General features: G+C 38.2%; 2 protein-coding genes across 2 annotated transcripts; both read right to left on the reverse strand.

Annotated features, from left to right (window-relative positions):
* Positions 1 to 487: 487 nt before the first annotated feature.
* Positions 488 to 11,573, reverse strand: LOC133860525 (receptor-like protein kinase FERONIA). The gene is made up of 3 exons (XM_062296112.1): positions 9,899 to 11,573; positions 4,702 to 4,827; positions 488 to 3,361 (listed from the first exon to the last, which is right to left on the reverse strand). Exons 1-3 carry the CDS (start codon positions 11,523 to 11,525, stop codon positions 630 to 632), a joined length of 4,485 nt encoding a protein of 1,494 aa, XP_062152096.1. The 5' UTR covers positions 11,526 to 11,573; the 3' UTR covers positions 488 to 629.
* A 5,099-nt stretch (positions 11,574 to 16,672) lies between these two features.
* On the reverse strand, positions 16,673 to 19,309 carry LOC133860526 (uncharacterized). Its single transcript, XM_062296113.1, has 4 exons — positions 19,249 to 19,309; positions 18,674 to 19,154; positions 18,447 to 18,565; positions 16,673 to 16,684 (listed from the first exon to the last, which is right to left on the reverse strand). Exons 2-4 carry the CDS (start codon positions 19,146 to 19,148, stop codon positions 16,673 to 16,675), a joined length of 606 nt encoding a protein of 201 aa, XP_062152097.1. The 5' UTR covers positions 19,149 to 19,154; positions 19,249 to 19,309.
* Positions 19,310 to 20,881: the final 1,572 nt, after the last annotated feature.

Raw genomic sequence — 20,881 nt, forward strand, 5'->3', positions numbered from 1 at the left:
TATATATGCAAATATAGCTTCACCACAAAGCTGCGGTGAAGCTTGGAGGGATTCTAGCCCTTTCCTGGAGGATTGGATTCCCCCTCCCATTGGTTGTTTCAAAGTTAATTTTGATGTTGCCTGCGGCTGTACGTCCTTAATCACCATACCGGTAACATGCATTTTGGCTGCTTGTACCAAAACATTGCCACCTATGGAAAGCTTTATTTGGGAAGCCCAAGCAGCTATGTTGGCAATTCGTCTGGCCATTCAACACATGCAGCTAGCCCCTTATTTATTAGGGAACTCCCTGCTCACTGTCTTGGCCATCAACAAAGGTTATCTGTTCAATGACTAGTCGTGTACTCCTATTATTTTCGATATCCATCCGCAGCTTCCTTTTTTTTTTTCTTTTTTTTTTTTTTTCTCAAAATGGACTGCTTTCAAGATTTTAAGATATAAGTGGCAATATTTTAAATAATCCCATAATTTATTTTATGCCTTTAGAGTGATTCAATCAGATACATGCACTACCATGTATCATCTTTCTCCACTCGTACGTGAAATAGAATGACTTGCTTACAAACCCAGTCGCGGTCCGCAATATGACTCCAAATAAGACATCATAAAAATTCAGCTACTATCTTTTTTCACCGACGGCTAGTTCTAAGATTCATAATCTCAGAGAACTCTGTCTCAGAGGACATCAGTTTGCCCGAATCCTGACTGGTACTTGCAAAACTTTGCTCTCTGTTGCTCATTATGGTCACCCTGCTGTTGCTATAATTACTACTTGACACCTGTCCACTGCTGCTACTAGACATGTCATCACTATCATCAAGTGTGGACTTGGGGAAGAGAGCTTTCTCATCACCCAATATTACCTCAGTTTGAGCCACATCAAGCCCTACATCTTCATCTGCACTCTCTTGCAATTGCAATGTGAACTCAAGGCCCCACACCACATCATTCATTGATGGCCGTTCGATTCCGTTGTCAAGCAAACAATTCATCGCGATTTCAACAAATTTCTTCAGGCATCGAGTCCCTATTTCACCCTTCATTGATGGATCAACCATCTCCTCTACCTTTCCATTGCAATAGCTTTCTTGCGCCCACCTTGCTAGGCCCACTGCTGTCTCTGCATTATGCATTATGGGTGGCCTTCCACACACTACTTCACACAAAACCACACCAAACGAGTACACGTCAGACTTCTCAGTCAACTGTTGACGTCTGCAATACTCCGGGTCCAAATACCCAAAACTACCCTTGACTACAGTGCTGATGTGGGGTTTGGACATGCTAATAGGGCCTACTTTGGACAATCCAAAATCGGACACCTTGGCCACCCATTTCTCATCCAATAAGATATTTGTTGTCTTCACGTCACGATGAATGATCATTTGCTTCGCGCCTGTATGAAGGTAATTCAATGCACGCGCAGCACCAATACAAATCTCGAGCCGTTGCTTCCACGGCAGACGAGGATTATCGGTATTGTACAGATGATCACGGAGGGTCCTACGGGCCATATAATCATAGACGAGGATCATCTCATCGCCATCCTTACAATATCCGATCAGAGAAACGAGATGGAGGTAGCGAAGCTGGGAGAGCATCGCAATCTCGGTGTGGAACTCGTGAGCCCCTTGCTTTGAACTGGATTTCAGCCGTTTGATTGCAACTGGGGTGGTCCCGTCATCAATGTAGCCTTTATACACGTTGCCAAACCCTCCAACCCCTATGATTAAAACGTTATTGAAATCGTTCGTGGCGGCTTTGATTTCAGCAAACGAAAACTTACGACATAATTCAGACGGTAGAGATGAGCCCTGCGTCTTACTTGACTTGGTCTTGGTGAAAGGAAATAGACCCCGCCATGAAGCTACACCGGTGGAGCCCATGTCCTTGCCTCTTTTACTCAGCCGGAAAGCCACTAAACCAAGAATACATACTAGAGCAACAACAGAAATTGGACCACCAATAATAATGGCTATCAATGGCAACAACCTCTTTCTCCTCGCCGTTAGTTTTGTTTCGGGTTTCGGGGCATGGGGTATGGTAACCCCCTCCATTTCCGGGTTGAGGCCAGCAAGACTACCGTCTGATCGGTTCAACTTAAATATTTCCACACCGTTCAAGATGGCATTGTCGAATCTGGGACGTGGTGACATATCCAAGTCAGGGTGTAGCGCAAGCCACAAATCTTGTTTCCCCTTGTTTATACTTGGGACCACAACATACTCTCTGTATACAGGAATTCCGGTACCGCCGCTCCATTCAATCACATCCGCTTGTACCTGTGCCGTCTGATTATTGATGAATATGTAAAAAACCCTTAGGTTCGTTTCCACCTCCTCCTGAGTTTCGCAAAAGTGAAGCCTAAAAAGATAGTTAAACCCGCCATCAACCGTGAAGATCCACGTGAGGTTGGAATTCAAGTTAACCGTAGGATTCTGACTCATTGTGCGAGAAGTTTGATACACAATCTTCGGCGCTGTGTAGGCCGGTGTGTCCGTCGTATACTGTATCGTGGCTTTAGACCGGTACGGCGTCAGCCCAATCATCTGGCCAAACAGATACTGTGAGTCCTGACTCCAAGTCCGGAACATCCCAGTATCCTCTACGCCCGAGACATCCTTGCCCCCCACGTTTAGTCTATACATAGTCTCAAGAGCAGTGGTTTCGTTGAAATAGAATGAACGACTGTTGTAATCTACCAAGGTGATTACATAATCTCTATTGTACATATAGAGATTGTTTGGCATAGAAACAATCTCTATACCATTAATGAAGGCGTAAGAGCTAGGAGATGGAATAAAGGTTATGTTGAGAAACTGAGTGTATAACACAGGGATTATGAATTCTTTGATAAAGGAGGCTACGGGAGGATTTAACGAAGAGACGGTAAGGAAGGCACTGAAGTTGCTTAAGAGGGTGAAGTTATTGGCGGTGACGAAGGAGAAGGACTTGGATTTGTCGAGTCCGGAGTAGGTGGCCGGGAAGAAGTAGAGACGGACGAACTTCAGGCCAGGCGAGACAGGGAAGGAGTAGGTGAACTTGTGGTGAAAGATGCGTGCAGTCATGTAGGGGACTTGGTTAACAGAAGGGTCGTGGTGTTGGGAGGGGGTAGATGCAATTGATGTGGTTTGTATATTTGGGGGTGAGAACTTTGAGTTGAAATCGTCGTCCCAGTTACGGCCATCGAGCGACGTTGACTTGGAGGACGAGCCACAATCGAGGAGTAAATAGTCGTTGGCAGCGTAGGGTGGCGGGGTTTCTGTGACAGCCTGGGTTAGGTGGAGATGGAGGAAGGAGAGGTAGAGGGCAAGCCAGTGCATAGTGTCGAAGATGAATTCTCTTAGGGCTGCGTAGTATACTATATATATATATACACGGAAAGTAATCTTTACACAAAACAATTTACATAACATTTTCACAAAACGCTCATTTTATTTGAACCTTTGGCAATTATTGGCCCATTTAAGCAGGTTTGACTCTTAGGCAATTATAGGGCCTGTTTGGTAAGTAATTGGGTAGGGAAATATTTGTGTATTGTATAGTAAAAAGTGATTGATGTGATATAAAATTTGAGAATGTTTTATAGAAAAGTGAAAAAGTTTTGTTTTGTAGTGGATTTTTTTATTTGAATAATAATAATAAAATTATTAATGTGATATAAAAAGTGTAAAAAAATTAGAATGTTTTTGATTTGATATTTTTAAAAGAAGTGAAAAAAAATAGAGAGAGAATAATAATTATTTGCCAAACTGGCCAATACTATTTCTTGACTACTAATATTTCTTGCATAATTTTTATACAAATTTTTTACAACTGAAATTACTTTTTTTTTCTTTTTTTATGATCAATTATTATATTAATTTTTCTATACGTGGGTTCAAAATATTTAATGATTAATTTTAAAAAAAAAATTATTAGAATTAAACAAAAATTATATAAAAATTGTGTAAAAAACACTAACCATTCCCTAATTGACTAATTGCCTTATTTTTTAGGAGAAACGTACACCAAATTATTGAACTTTCTTAGAATCAATAAATGATTGAGTTATCCAAGTAACATCGAACACCAAATTAACTCCAAAAAAAGCTTCTTCTTTTTTTTTTGACCAAAAAAAAAAGATAAAAAAGAAAGAAAGAAGCTTTTTCTATGTTTTGATAGGGTGAGAGCAGTTCTGCTACCATGATCTCCAAAGGCTTTTTTGCCATGTTTTTCCACTATAGCTAGCAATGGGAGGGAGCAGTCCACCAGGCTGTTGTTCCCGAGTTGAATATATATATATATATATATATATATATATATAAAAGGCGGTTAGCAGGTTGTTATTAGATGGTAGTTATTTCACTCTTACTAAATGGCCAAAATTACAATGACAGAATCACCTTCTCAAATTATGTTCTCGTGCAGGCTCATATTAATTGTCAAAAAAAAATTATAAAAAAAATAAATGAATAAAAGTCACGTGTTACTATTACCAAAAACTAATTCATACTTAAGGCCATTCTCCCACAGTCGATGCCTCCAAGTGGCCTCTTCGATAGCATCACTCGGTATCAAAAGGGGCCACGTTGTTTCCGTTGTGGCCCCCAACATCCCTGCCATGTACGAGCTCCACCTCCTGTACAACCTCTTCCCCAAAGGGGGTGGTCCACTGCCACATGGGGATCTTCATCATCACCACAACGAGTTTGATCTCACCTGGATTTGCTTCGAAAGGCTTTGAATGGTTCTGCGTTTGCTGTGTTTGCTTGTTTTCTTGAGCCAGTTGCTGCTGTACGCCAATGCCGCCATGGTTGAGCTTGGTCATTGCAACTTCTTCGTCTTCTTAGAAAACCCAGAAGGAGTAGTAGAAGAAGAAACAAATGGTACTATTCCATTAGGCTCTAAATCTTTAACCTCTTCTTTCACAGAAAGATAAAGCTTCAAGCTTATTTCACCTCTAATATGTGAAAACAGGCTTCTCTTATCAAGGGTGTAGAGCTGTTTGTTGCATTTTATGTGATGCTATTTGTTGCGTTTTATGTGTTGTGTATTGGGTTTTAGATGAGGGGCAAAACGGGTACTTTGCCCTTAAAAATCACGTGGAAGTCACGTGACTCCACTTCCGTCATCGATTTAGAACGGAGGGTGACGGAATACCCTACATTGAACGGTTTTGATAAATTCATACACTCGATTGAACGTTTTGCTACATTAGTATCCTTAAGTTGCTGCTGTACGCCAATGCCGCCATGGTTGAGCTTGGTCATTGCAACTTCTTCGTCTTCTTAGAAAACCCAGAAGGAGTAGTAGAAGAAGAAACAAATGGTACTATTCCATTAGGCTCTAAATCTTTAACCTCTTCTTTCACAGAAAGATAAAGCTTCAAGCTTATTTCACCTCTAATATGTGAAAACAGGCTTCTCTTATCAAGGGTGTAGAGCTGTTTGTTGCATTTTATGTGATGCTATTTGTTGCGTTTTATGTGTTGTGTATTGGGTTTTAGATGAGGGGCAAAACGGGTACTTTGCCCTTAAAAATCACGTGGAAGTCACGTGACTCCACTTCCGTCATCGATTTAGAACGGAGGGTGACGGAATACCCTACATTGAACGGTTTTGATAAATTCATACACTCGATTGAACGTTTTGCTACATTAGTATCCTTAAGTTGCTGCTGTACGCCAATGCCGCCATGGTTGAGCTTGGTCATTGCAACTTCTTCGTCTTCTTAGAAAACCCAGAAGGAGTAGTAGAAGAAGAAACAAATGGTACTATTCCATTAGGCTCTAAATCTTTAACCTCTTCTTTCACAGAAAGATAAAGCTTCAAGCTTATTTCACCTCTAATATGTGAAAACAGGCTTCTCTTATCAAGGGTGTAGAGCTGTTTGTTGCATTTTATGTGATGCTATTTGTTGCGTTTTATGTGTTGTGTATTGGGTTTTAGATGAGGGGCAAAACGGGTACTTTGCCCTTAAAAATCACGTGGAAGTCACGTGACTCCACTTCCGTCATCGATTTAGAACGGAGGGTGACGGAATACCCTACATTGAACGGTTTTGATAAATTCATACACTCGATTGAACGTTTTGCTACATTAGTATCCTTAAGTTGCTGCTGTACGCCAATGCCGCCATGGTTGAGCTTGGTCATTGCAACTTCTTCGTCTTCTTAGAAAACCCAGAAGGAGTAGTAGAAGAAGAAACAAATGGTACTATTCCATTAGGCTCTAAATCTTTAACCTCTTCTTTCACAGAAAGATAAAGCTTCAAGCTTATTTCACCTCTAATATGTGAAAACAGGCTTCTCTTATCAAGGGTGTAGAGCTGTTTGTTGCATTTTATGTGATGCTATTTGTTGCGTTTTATGTGTTGTGTATTGGGTTTTAGATGAGGGGCAAAACGGGTACTTTGCCCTTAAAAATCACGTGGAAGTCACGTGACTCCACTTCCGTCATCGATTTAGAACGGAGGGTGACGGAATACCCTACATTGAACGGTTTTGATAAATTCATACACTCGATTGAACGTTTTGCTACATTAGTATCCTTAAGTGAAAAAAACGCTATAATTAAGTACCCTTTTGTGAAGTTTCCCCAAAAAATTGTAAGCAAAATTCGACTTCTTTCAAGACCGTCTCACTCTCCGCCACTTGGCTCTTTTAATTACTACCCTTCAAAACGCTGAAAAAATTCAGACATCTTCCTACGAAAACCTTCTCACCACCGCTTATTTTCTCTTGATTTTGTTTTACTTTATCGCCACAGTAGGATTAATGTGGAACTTTTAAAATCTTACTCATTATGTTTATATTAAATTATTTCAATTTTAATTGGTACATAAATATTTATCACTTAGGGCACACAATGAATTAACTAAAGGTATGTGAAATGACTATTCTGCTGACAAAATAAATTGTTATTACCCGGAATACACAAGTGAATAGAATTATATTAGAATTAAATTCTTAAAGTACCCTTAAACTACAATTTTAATTTACAATTCAGAAAAGAAAGTCATCTTAAAAAACCCAAATGGTTAGGGGGTGGTTCGGAACCACCCTGGCAAGCCAGAGAGTGTGATTGAGCCAACCCCATTTGGCTAAGGGACTTACTTGGTTTTTTCGTCTTCTTTTTTTCTTAGAAAAAAAAAAACATTTATATGGATATTTTTGTTTCATTAAAAAAATAATTGTCGTTTTTGTCTTTTTTTAGACATAGGATGACATTGACAATTTTTTTGATAAATTGGAGAAGGAACATTGTTCCAATTAAAAATTTAAGAGAGACATTGTTAATTAGATATTAATTTGAGGTGATATTTAAACTTTTCCTATGTTTTTAACATGTAAACTACTCTTACCTTCCTAGAAGCGGTTGTATTTTTTTAAGGATAGCACGTATGCAGTTGGACCAAGGAAATTAGATCTCCTATAATTTTCATATAAGAAAGTTGATTCGAGAACTTTCTCCAATTTTTATTGATGTATTGTAAATTATAGAGAAATAATACAAGAGACCTAACCCTAATATCCGTAACCCTTTTAGTCTTCAAATTAACTCAAACCCTAGTAACTTAGGCCTTTCAGGCTTGCAATCTTTTAATAAAATAAAGAGTTAAATACATTTTTAGTCCTTATAATTTAGGATTGTGACAAATAACTAGTACTACGTTGCCATTTAGAGAGGCCTAGTTTTGTGATTGTTAGGAAATAATTATGAATTCACGTCTCCAATCCTTATCTAACCATATGTCTAATTTTGTTGAATTCTCAGAGGAGCCCACAGTTGAGGAGTATATTATCGATCGGTGTGTAAGGAGATGGTGAGCCACCGGCTACTGCAGTGGTCAGGACCATCAGGTGGTTTAGCAAGAAGGCTAAATAGAGTGGTATCAAACGTGGTGAGGGGTTGTCCATATAGAGTGGTCAGCACATTTGTAGCATAGAGAGACGGAGAGACGGAGATACTAAATTTAAGACGAGAATCTGCTTTATTAAGGGGGGCTAAAAAATATAATTAGGGGGTTTGTTACTGAGTTGGAAATTTTTTTCCTGAAAAAATATTTTGGTGTGATGTAAGTATAAAATATAAATTATCTTTGTTAAGTGCTCTTTTTCTTTCTGCTTTTTTTTTTGTAGGTCTTTTTTAATTTTTTTACTTTAAAAAGAATATTAAATATTTTAAAGAGTAATTATTTTCTTTTTGTTTACTGTCAAGTCACGTGATGGATGTTCATTGTCGGTGTGTATTCTATCCACACGTAACTTGCCCAACAAGATAAGAAAACAATAACTTAATAAAAAGGAGTTTTCTTCAGCCAGAAAAGTCTGGAGAAGAAAAATCTCATTGCTGACGTGTAATGTTCATATGTAGACCGTGCACAGTGCACCCAATCAAATTGCACCGCAGGATGTCTCTGGGAGCTGGTAGAAAAGCGATTAATTTGTGTCCTGTAATGGTTGGAAAGAAATGCAGTCTTGTGCTGTGGCTATCTTCTTTCTGCGTATTGCATTGCTATCATCCTCGATCAAGTAGACAGATTGGCACCTTAATTTGCTCGATCTTTCTTCGATTTTTGTAACGATTTCGATTTTATTTCTGCTTTTCTTTCTAAATAACCCAAAAATAAAGTTTTGAATTATAAGTAAACCTCTTTCATTTTAATTAAATGACAAATTTTAATCAATCACGTACGAGCTAATTGAAATCAACTATGATGACCATATATATTACATAGTTGTTCAGATATATTATCATCCACTTCCGGGCTTGCATTAGATAATTTAGATTTTCTCTTTCTCGGATAGATGCTTTTTCGAAGTAATTTTTCTTTTAAAATGGATAATTAAGTTAATAAGGTTTTAAAAACCTTGTTAATGGGGTGTTGACTGTTGAATACATATGGTTGCAGGTAACCATTTTCCCTCTTCTTGAAATGGGTTGAGATTCTCACATTTTATATATATATATATAGAGAGAGAAATGCTAGAAGAATGACTATTTTCTTGTTTCCTTTCATATGTCATGTTATTTCTTTCCATTTTTTTTTAGTGAAATTCCAAGTGAAATTGAACTTTTTATGTCATATCAAATGCTACGTAATTTTTAAAATTATTATTAAAGTAAAATACAATCATGATCGTCTCGAATTTAACAATAATTTTAAAAGGTATATAACATTTAAAACAACATGAGAATGACAAGAATCTTTCTTCTAATATATATATATACATATATAGGAAAATGCTAGAATTATAACAAGTGCACAATTTCTTTGTGCATTGGAGGGACTCACATGTTTGGGTCACACCCTTATGTATCTTGGAGTTGTGCACTACATGTGGGCTCATCTCAATATGCCTTAAAATTGTGTACTTATAATGTACTTGTAGTGCATTTATTACTACCTCTATATATATATATATATATATTAGACATGTTATTTAGTGAACTTAATTTTTTTTATCATTCTTTTATTTTGAAATTAATTATTAAATTTGTAGAAGTGACACCTATCTTAGTGTAAAAAATATTTTTCTTTTCCTTTTTTCGCGCCAATAAAAAGCTACACGAAAGAGCCTTTTTCATGTAGTGGCCGGCGCTAGTGACATAATTTGTTAACCGGATAAATTAAGCTCAATACAACATCATTCACTAGGCCATCCTTCGTCTTATTTACTTTCGCTCCTCAGTAACCTTAGCAAAAAAAAAAATGAGGAAAGAGAAAAACTCTTAAAATGCATATACAGGAATATATATTAACATTATCATCTCGCTTTTTCCAAACCTCGTCTAGTCCACAGTATGACTGAATAAAACATATTAAAATCTTATCTAAAAAAAAAGAAAATACATATTAAAAGCTCAAGGAGTGCATCAGTCTGCCGAATGATTTTTGTAATTTCGGATTCATTCGTCCAAGTTGTTGGTGGCTGCTCTAATCTTCTCAGGTAATGAGACGTAAACGACACTCAGAGCGGACGATAGAGATGACCTGTGGGTTTTCGTTGACTTGGTCATAGGGAAAGAAAATGGACCCCACCATGTAGTACCACCATCGCGAGCTCTCTGGCGCCGCCGTAAAATCAAGAACCCGAGACTCGACAGCACAACAAAGCCGAAAACTCCACCGCCAACAACGGCAATTATTGCTCTTCTGTTATTCTTCGACTTCGTTGGTGGTGCTGGTGGCGCAGCATTTCGAGAGGTCAACGGAAGTGGATCTGGATTGGGTCCGGCGAGATTGCCATTAAAGACGCTTACTTTAAAGATTTCGACACCGTTCAAGATTGCATCATTGTAAGAAGTCTTCCAGTCTTGCCGGTTTGCTTGTAATGCGATAGAGACCTTCATTTTCTTCACGCCTTCTTTGCCGAACATAGCAACTACGTAGTCTCTATATACCGGAACACGATTTCCACCACTCCATTTTATCACGTCGGCTGCTTCCTCCGCGGTTTGATTTGCTATGAAAATCAGGAACTCTCTGTCGTGTTGCTGAATGATCTCAGGTTGAAACTCACAAAAGTGTAGCCTAATGAGGTAATAAAAGCCACAATCTACGGGGAATTCCCAGGTGAGATTGTAGCTCTTGTTGATAGTTTTGTTCGTCCCCATAGTCCGGGCAGTCTGATAGACTTCTTCTGGTGCAGTGTACGCAGGTACCTTGGTAAACTTTAGTTGAATAGTATCGTTAAAAGGTAGAACAAGCTGTTTATATTGTGTCAAGTAATTGTCGTCCTGACTCCAGCCTCGGAACATGCCAGTGTCTTCAGCGGGTGAGATGGAGCGGCCTCCAACATTTACTCTGTATACCATCTCCAGAGCAGTGTCGTTATCAATGTGGTACAGATTCTGCTGGCCAATAAAAAAAAGCCCTTCATTGTCAGACGGAGGGTAATAGAGATTGGAAGGCATCGACAGGATTTCAATTCCGCAGATGAAAGCATATGAATTAGAAACGCTCGGAGTGAAGGCTATGCTCAACCTCTGATCCTCCTCGATGTTGACACAGTATTCTCTGAATATGATGTCCCCGGGATCACCATCGGCATCTGCTGTGAGTGAAGCGTTAAAGTTACTGAGAAGAGTAAAGCGACCAGCTTTGACAGAGAAGAGGGCTTTAGAGCGATCAAAATTTGGGTACGAAGCCGGGTAGAAGTATAGTCGAATGAATTTTTGGCCGGCAGTGACCGGGAACATGTAGGTGAATGCGGAGAGAGAGAGCCGGGCAGTGGCATAGGGTACTTGGACGGCAGAGGGGGATTGTTGGACTGCGCTGGCCGTTAAAGATGCCTGGTTTTGTGACTGTTCAAGGGGGGAGAACTTTGAATTTACGTCTCCAACCCAGGTCCGACCGTCTAAAGCAGTTGAATTTCCGGAAGAGCCACAGTTGAGGAGAATATTATCAACCGCGGTGTAAGGAGACGGCGAGCCACCGGCGACGGTGCTGGTCAGGCGGTACAGAAAGAAGGCTAGGTAAAGAGTTGTAAAACGGGGTAAGTGGGTGGTCCAAAGACGTGTTTTGCTTCGGTTCCACATGTTGAATAGAGAGACTCAAGCGAGGGATATCGGGGGAGTAGATTGAAAGGTTTGGAGACGCTGTCACGCTGGTTGGGGGTATCAAACAAGGGGTCAATTGCAACAAAGTTTGACACGTTCGTGAGAAAAAGTCAGGGTCGGGAACCCATAACCATGATGAGTAGGAATCAGGGTGTGTATTTCAAAGAAATTACTTTGAAATAAAGCTTTATATATATATATATATTAAAATAACATAAAAAAATAATAATAACTGCATATTAAAGATAAAACATGTTAACAATGAAAAAAAAAAAAATCATTCAAAAATATTTTTTTTTACACTTTATATTGTATAAAAGTTTTGAACAAATAACTGTCTTTTGATTTAAGAAAAAAGAAATGTCTTTTTAAAAGTGAAAAAAAAAAAAATCCTTTTCATTATTTATTTTTTTTTTTTTAATTTCATTGTTAACATGTTATATCTATAATATGCAACATTTTTCACATCATTTTGCTGTAAAAAACGGCTTGATTTTAAAGAAATTTGAGAATTTCAAATTTTTTTTTAAAATTGCAGTGGATCGAAGACTAGAAAGAAATCCCAAAGGACTTTGAACAATATTTTAGACAATACTCACGAATAAGGTGAGATTGTAATTATCCATAGAATCCAAATCTACCTTCTATTATTCGAGGAGAAAGTCTAAATAATGTACGCTCATTCACCACCATCTTATTATGCTTTGAATTTTTATTTTTTATTTTAATTAAGATTGATCTAAGAGTTGATTAACAATGACATGTTAACGTATAAGATGGTGGTGGGATGAAAGTATCCTATATAAAATATTAAAATAAAATTTATCTTTGTTTGAATCAAGAGTAATGCTATGTAGCATACTTCTATCCAACTTATGAGTGAACAGCTGGTTGCGATTAGGAGCAATCGCAATCAATTTAGACAATTATTCATTTCTAAATAACTACAACTGCAATCGTTAGGCGATTTAACCACAACTGACGGCTATACGATTATTGAAGGCCTGTTATCAATGGGTAACCTCTTTTCATAAAAATTGAAAACACATTGTTTTAGCCATAAATTGCTACCTATTTCAGTTATTTTTAAATAAATAATTAACCGATATAGTATACTCTCATCCCACCACTAGGGGTATACAACCAATTGGAGTTAGGAGCAACTGCAACCTCAACCGACTTAAGAGGTTATTTATTTTTACATAACTACAACTGCAATTGGTAGTTATGCGATTACTGAAGGCATGTTATTAACCAGTGGCTTTTTTTTAAAAAAAAAAAAACAAAAAAAAAAACAAAAAAAAAAAAACAAAACAAAACACATTTTTTTAGCCATAAATTATTACACTATTACAATTTTTTAAAATAAATAATCACATGATAAAATAAACCTCCATATTAAAATAAAAATAAATCCCATAAAATCAAACAAGCCTTGGTTTAATAGGCTGGTGTTAGTAGTTACAAAAATTTATCATCCGGAGGCTCAATGAGTCCTCAAGCTTAGGTACAACTAGACTCGATAAACCAGACATTTTTCGGGTACTATAGCTTTAAGCAAAAGCTATAGGTGTTGGGCACGTTGGCTAGTGGGTTTTTGGCAGCCTCATCTATAACATCTTTGTTTCCCATATTACTAATTACTTGTAAATGCATAGTATTCTTCTGTTGGGGAATTTGTATAATATATGTTACATAGCAGAATTAGTTGATATTTATTTCGAATCTCCATGTGTTGTGACTCATTTTTTTTTTTTTTGAAGTGGATCTGTAATTTCATTAAATCAACTCAGTAAATGAGAAATGATTCTTGCACTCTTTTAACACAATACCCGCACAATAGGCTGACGTGGAAAGGGCGCTTTTAATTTAATTTTTTTCATTTTGGTTGAAAACCAGTTGCAGGGGCAAATGAAATTTCATTTCTCCTCCAACCCAGCCCCCCCCCCCCCTCTTTCTCTCTCTGAAATTTCATCTTCGTACAGTTTGTCGTCCGGTCGTCTCCTTGTTGGCGCCGCTTCACTGGAGTTCTCCTCCTTCGTCAAAATCGCCGCCCCCCTCTCTCACTCTCTCGCTCGCTCACTCGCCGATAGTCCCTGTCCCTCTCGGCGGTCAGCCACCCTCCACTCAGCCATCCTTCTCCGACAGATTTGGCGGCCGGATCTGTCTTCGATGACGCTCTCTCTCTCTCTCTCTCTCTCTCTCTCTCTCCGCATTGAGCTAACATTTTTATTTTATGGGTATAATGTTTCTCCATGTTTACAGATCTCACTGCCGTTCTCTGTCTCTCTCTGCTATCGTTCTTATCTACCGGTGTTGTCTCCACCGCTGGTGACTCTCTTTCTCTCGCTATAATTATTTGATTGTAAGAAAGATGGGATTTTTATTGTGAATTATACCTGTTAATTGTTATCCAAAGCTAAGAGATTGGTCATGTTGCATTTTGTTTTTCAGGACAGGGAGTGTTTGTATAATAGGAAATTGTCCTTTTGTATTTGAACGTTGTGTTGAAATTGTTGCTTGCAAGTTTCTTAAGAATTATTGTCTGAGACTTTTAGTGGGACTTGGAGAATAAGAAAAAATTCGTCCTTGAATCTCAATATTTTTTTTTTTTTTTTTTTTTTGGTCTCATTGGGTTCAAATGAGAACTGATATGAGTAAATCAACTTCAATTTTGTAGCTGTGGTTCGGGCATTAGCCTTGATGTTGTCAATTAATTTCAAACCTTAAACATATGTATGATTTAATTTAATGTTTAAATATTATAATTGGCTGGCATAGGTGTTTACACCCATTTGGTTTACCTCTTGATAGGTGATCTTATGCTACTGTATTTATTTTTCATTTATGTGGTTTGATAACTTGGTTTTTAGCTCTAAGTGGAACACAGGGAGTAACTTGGTTTCAGCCTCAGCATAGGTTAGGCAAAAAATCATTGTTTAATTCATGATTGATTTCCAATTTCTCAGACTCAATTTTGTGACTGCTCCTCCTTTTTCACACTGTGATATGTTCTATTCCATCCTATTCTCCTTGCAGGGGGATGTCATATGTGTGAAAGAATGATTCTTGTGTACATGTACAAAGCTAATAATCCTTATTCTTAGTGTTATCTAACAACATTCTCTTACCATACATATTTCTGATCTAGCTGCATTTATTAGGCTAACCATCCTCATCATGTGGGGAGTATAGACTAGTAGAGAGGATTTGCTACTTGTTATCTTTTTTTTTTTCCTTAAACCAGCCAACATTTCCGTTGTGAATATGTATGGAAATGACTGTCAAATTGAATAGGGTTTTATTGAGGGAAACGACATACATGTTATTGTACAAGTGTTTCCGCAAAGCAAATGGTCGGTTTTTGGAACTTGTTAGAAGCCAAAATGGTGTGCATCCATTATCATTTTATGTGTGCATTCATGACAACATTTTCCTTTATCTTTAAAGATACATAGTGTTAACTTTAAAGTAAGGACATGGTTGTTCACAGTTCACTCTATTTATTGTAGATATGATTTAAACCTCAAATTGAATTGTGTGATGTAGTGAAAGAGAAATTTTGTACAATCTAAGAAATGCCATTTGCAAGGGATTGTAAGTAATTTTGGTATAAGCATTAATCTCTAGAAAGGGTGTATATGACCTGTTGTGCCACCTTATTGATCTTTGGGCTCCACCTTTCTTACTTCCCTTCCAAAATGTATACACTTTTTAGGAACACAAGTTAATCTTTCATTTACGTAAATTTCGTGTAATATTATTTAATATGAGTTTGAATTTGTTTTTAGATGGGCGTTTGGCCAAATGGAATTGACATCTTCCCTAAAGAGCCCGATACATTAGGAGGGTTAGTGTCTTTATTTCTACCGCCCTGTTTTAATTCCTGCTCAAATTAGCTTTGAAAGAGGTAGTACTAAACCAATTTCATTTTTCAGGTTTTCAGTCTCTGAGCAGCGCGCAGTGAAAAAACCTAGCCCCAAGAACAAAGAAACCAATTACTGTGTTGTGCGGTCAATTATCCGTCTTCCGATGAAGTCATTACTTCCACGTTGAGACCAATATAATAGTTAATAGTATTTGATGTACATTTTTGTTGTTATTGAAGATTGGTGTATATTGATGTATATTTGATGTACATTTTGATGGGCATTTTGATATATATTTGATGTGAATGTGTATTTGATGCTGAATGTATATATATTTGTACAGTTAAGGTGCGGAATTGCGGAATGTATATTTGATGGGCATTTTGATATCTTTACATTTTTTGAGCTCTGGTGTATGAATTGAAGGTAGAATTTTTTCCCAAGTTGCTTGGAAGGCTTTGTTGTTTTTCAGTTATTTTTATTTTCACATCACTTATGATTATGCTAATAGCAGAATGTTGCTATTGGGGTACATGTTGTAATGTTAAATTCTCCTCCATGATTTGGAGTTTCATTAACATTTGAAAGCAGTTCTTTATTGGGTACATGTCAAAACTACTAGGATACCAAAAATTTGTTGATATCAATATTATTATCAAATGTTTTTCAGTTATATCTAGTGTAATACTATCTCATAACATATTTTGTTACTTAAGAGGTAGGAGATTACACTTTGTCCTATTTTACATGACTGCACTAACCCCAAATAGAATGGTTTAACGTCTAGTCAAACCTTAAAGTAGTAGTTGAATAATAGACGTATAAACCTACTCCTCAATGAAAACTCTGCTTCAAGCTATTGTCGTTCATGTTACAATGTGCACAAAATGATCTCCTCTTTCCCTTTTCCCCTTTTGTTTGCTTAGGGAAAAAAAAAAGTATCAAATAACCAATAGCACCACGTATATCCCTCAACATGGAGAGAATATAGGTGCATAATGGATTGGACAGTGTGACAAATGATTAATTGATTTTTATACTATGTGCCAAATGATCAATAGCACCACGTATTCACCAGAGAATATTAGTAATAAAACAAGTTGTATACATTAGCTAAAATTCAAATATATCAGGTATTTGATGAGAATGATATGCAAATAGAAAGACGTCTTCTGGTGCCTAGTCTTGCATCTCGCCAGGTTCTCCCACTACAAACGTGAATCGCAACCTGCATTGGTAGCTAGCCTTAATGCTTGTTTATTCTACACCCTGGCAATAGAAAATCAATAACAATCTATTAGACAACAAAACAGTCTATAGAACACCAAAACAAACACGCATAGAGAACAATTTTAAATCTTCAACAAAAAAACAAAAAAAAAAAACTCAAAAAGCAAAATTTTAAAGCTTATGGTTTCCTTCTATTTTCTTGGTAACCAAAAGGTACACTAGAAAAGCAAACCCAAAAACAACCCACAATAACAATCTCCAAAGCACACAAATCAGACAAACAATCCATGAAGTATAACAAAAAAAGGAAAATATGAAGCCGTTACAAGTTGTAGGGAAAAACGAGAGAATATAAGACAAAGTTAAGAATGCATAAACCCAAAAAACAATCAAATCAAAAGGAAACCAAAGAGGAAAAGAAGAAAAAAAAAAGAGAAAACCTTACCTCTGTAGATTGATTGTGGTGTGGCTCGGTTGTTCTACATGAATATCAAGTAGACAAATCCTTGCACGAAGGTGAAATACCAACCGTAGCTAGAAACCAAGAGAATAGGTAAATAAATATACATAAAATTGACTCTCAAACCAACGAACAAATAGAAGTCGTGCACAAAATTTGCAATGGCAGAAACACCAAATTACCTGAATTTAAGTCGGTTATACACGAAATCATGGCATCAGCCAAAATAATATGTCAATGCTTAGACATTAATAAAAGGGTTTCATTCAAACCAAAACACAAAAAGCTATCAAAATTATTTGCTACCCATAAATTAAGGTTAAGAGTTGAAATCAAATGCTAATAAAACAGTAGCCCAAGAGCATAGGAATAACGATTCTAAAGGCATGTCCAACATAGCACTCACAACCCGTACGCCTCTGTTTGGTTGTAAAGAAAACGTGGAAAAGATAAGGGAATTCAAATTTTTGGAAGATAAAATTCCCCATAATTGAAACCCAAGGAAACAAAAATCATTAAACCACCACTCAAATATAAAGACTATCATCTTTTCGAATCCAAACAACATAAACATAATCTTCGTTCGCTCTTTATCAGCAACCAAACAAAGAATACCAAAAATATCAAACACCCAGAAAGCAAAACGGCCAATCACCAAAAAGAGAGTCACTAGCGGTGGAGACGGCACCAGTGGAGAAGAACGATGGCGAAGAGACACTACAAAAAAAAAAATTACTTTTCGCCACTTGCAGTTCGCCGCGTGTACGGTCACTGTACACGTGGCGAACTGTTAGCCGCGTGTAAGTAGCCGCGTACATACACGCGGTGGACTTGGTAGCGCTAAATGCACAATTGGCCGCGTGTACATTAATACACGCGGCCATCTGGCCGCGTGTACAATAATACACGCGGCCAGTTGGCCGCGCGTATTAATGAACACGCGGCCAACAGTTGGCCGCGTGTATTATTGTACACGCGGCCAACTGGCCGCATTATAAAATATATATATATATATATATATATATATATATATATATATATATATATATATATATATATATATATATATTTTACTAAAATTCTCCAAATTTATTTCATCCAAAAATATCACAAAATCAAATTGCACTAATTAATCAAAACAACAATATTTAAAATTTCGAATACCATGTACTAATAAACATATTCATTACTAACAATAACTACTTACACAACAATATCAACAAATTTTTAAATCTTGATTTAATAAAGTTATTCGTGACTAACAAAAAAAAAATATATACAAAATATCTACAAATCTGGAGGACGTCGCTGTGGATCACGAGGTGCAGTCCCGGGCGTGACCTCGCCAATTGTCGATTGTCCCGCAAGAGATGGTGTAACGGGCGATGGAGTCCCGAGAGGGGATTGTTGGCTCAGCAATTGTCCAGAAGGCGACAACGAACCAACCGTTGTCGCATTACCTGCAAGTAATAAAAATAATTAACCTACATAATATTATATGCAAATTTAAACAAATAATGAGAACAAATTAAAAATAAACCCAAATGTATACATAATATGAACCATACCTGCAGGCGCACTACTAACAGATGACGTACTACCTACGTGTGCGGGTGAAGACTGCTGAGCACCAGGGCATACGAACGATAATCCTGTAGAGGACATGAAGGCCTCAAAATGTCGCATGCGCTGCTCCATAGCATCAAAATGTCGCATGCGCTGCTCCATAGCATCAAACTGTCGTATGCGCTGCTCCATGCTGTCAGCCCGCTCTCTCTCGGCCTGCACTATGCCCTCCAACTCCGCAATTTTATGAGCAGCCCAATCCTGAGACGTGCCCTCGGCCGGTCCCCCCCGTGTGCGGTCCCTATACGAGAAACAAGTCCCGCGAACAGGAGTAACGTTCGGCCCAACCTGCCGAACCCTACCCGCATACTCGGGTCGCCCAACCGCTTGCTCGTACGCGTCGCCAGGTGCCCAACGCACCGTATCTGATGAGACGGGGTCCGAGGCAGCAGGATCAGTGGACAAACTCTGTGTCATCCGCTCCTGTACGTCGTCAACATACAAAACACTGGTAATTAATAAATACTTTATCACACGCATAACTAATAATAATCGATAACATTTAACAATAGCATACGCATAGGTCCCGTGTCCGCTCGTTCAGGTAAGTGCCGTCTTTCCTTGTGTGCGTCTTCACAAACGACTCGACGCGAGTGGGGGGCGTGCCAGATATAGATGCCTGTCGCCATACAGTATAAATATATAACAAACATTGGATATTCATTTAATGTTAAGAAAGAACAATTATGTCCAAATAAGAATTAGGGTTTTTACATATTGTTCCATACCTCATCGTGATTAAATCTGGCATAACTTTTGGACCCCAGACTATGGGGGATGTCATTCTGCTCCCGCAGCTGCTTCATTCGTTCAGACCTCTCCTTTACATTGAACATTTGCAAAAAAATTTAAGAATTGATACACTTAATTACTTATGTGCTATGATTGAATGAACTGTTTATTAAAAAAACACAACATTTTAGTAATACATTGAAAGACCTACATACCACATTTATTTTTGTGCACCACTCGTGCAGTACGTCCTCCACATCCGTTCGATCATACTTATCAAAAAACGTATCTGGCATTCTCGCACGTATTGTCAATGGCGTGTCACCGTCTCGAATATTTAGCTGGGTCCTCAACTTCGACTTCCACTTCCACGAACGGTGCTTACGGCCCATATCACCCCATAATTCATTCTGTGCCAGGCGCTGGTCGACGGATACGGGTACATAAAATTCTTGCTGCACATTCAATCTAATAATTAATTTTAGCCGTTCAATAAAAAAATCATCTTAACTTTAATTTCACAAAATACATATATTAGTTTCATACACATACCATTATGGCATCCCACATCGCCTGCTTAATCTGTTTATCTACCTTCGCCCATTTGTCCCGCAAGTGAATGTGGGACCCGCTCCGTAACATCTTGCCCGCAGCCCGTCTATAACGATTGCATGCTCGTCCCACGGGTTGTGTTGCAGCATTGTACTGCAACACAACTTTCTTACCCCTCGGGAGCACCCAATTTCTCTCCGGGTCCTTAATTACCTCAAAATAGATGCTCCCGTCTGGGTTATACCCTAGTCAATAAATATAAAACATTAATATAGTAACACTAAATAACTTAATTATATTAATAAATTAAGAATTCAATTTAAATATTATACGAACTTACTAAATTAAGATATAATGATGTATAAAAATGTACTTACCCATCAGCCGAATATGGTCGAATGCTATGTGCTCGGTCGCTGGGTCACCAGCATGCTCCTCGCCTAACTCATCCTCTGGGTGATGCTCATCATCATGATCGTCATCCGAAGGCATATCCTGAGGGACATCATGGGCTAACTAATCAAGACCCAACATCACATCGTCCCCCTCGCGGGGCAGCTGGCTCTCCCCCACATCTGGGTCCTGACTCTCCCCAGGAAGCGGCAACTGGCTCTGTCCATAAACAGGCATCTGGCTCTCCCCAGGTGCCGGGCCCTGGCCCCCCGCCGGTGCCGACAGCTGTCCCGACCGCATACCCGGCATAGGCATCCCCCCCCGCTGTGGCAACGGAAATCTGTCATCCTGATTCTCACTATCAGGGTTGACTGGCATAGGTGGTGTAAGGGGGTGTGGATAGTACAACGGAAATCTGCTCAGATCATGAAACTCTGGCGCCCACCATCGATCAATATGACCCGGTGAGGTCA

This window comes from Alnus glutinosa, chromosome 2 (genome assembly GCF_958979055.1).
Source record: "Alnus glutinosa chromosome 2, dhAlnGlut1.1, whole genome shotgun sequence".
Lineage (NCBI taxonomy): Eukaryota > Viridiplantae > Streptophyta > Magnoliopsida > Fagales > Betulaceae > Alnus > Alnus glutinosa.

Excerpts from the sequence above, each read along its gene's own strand:
- LOC133860525 (XM_062296112.1), bottom strand. The coding sequence starts at position 11,525 with ATGTGGAACCGAAGCAAAACACGTCTTTGGACCACCCACTTACCCCGT. Across the intron at positions 4,828-9,898 it reads AGCCACCAACAACTTGGACG|AAGACGAAGAAGTTGCAATG; the intron begins AATGAATCCGAA and ends GGGTTTTCTAAG. Across the intron at positions 3,362-4,701 it reads GCCTTTCGAAGCAAATCCAG|TATACTACGCAGCCCTAAGA; the intron begins GTGAGATCAAAC and ends ATATATATATAG.
- LOC133860526 (XM_062296113.1), bottom strand. The coding sequence starts at position 19,148 with ATGACACAGAGTTTGTCCACTGATCCTGCTGCCTCGGACCCCGTCTCA. Across the intron at positions 18,566-18,673 it reads TGTTAGTAGTGCGCCTGCAG|GTAATGCGACAACGGTTGGT; the intron begins GTATGGTTCATA and ends TATTACTTGCAG.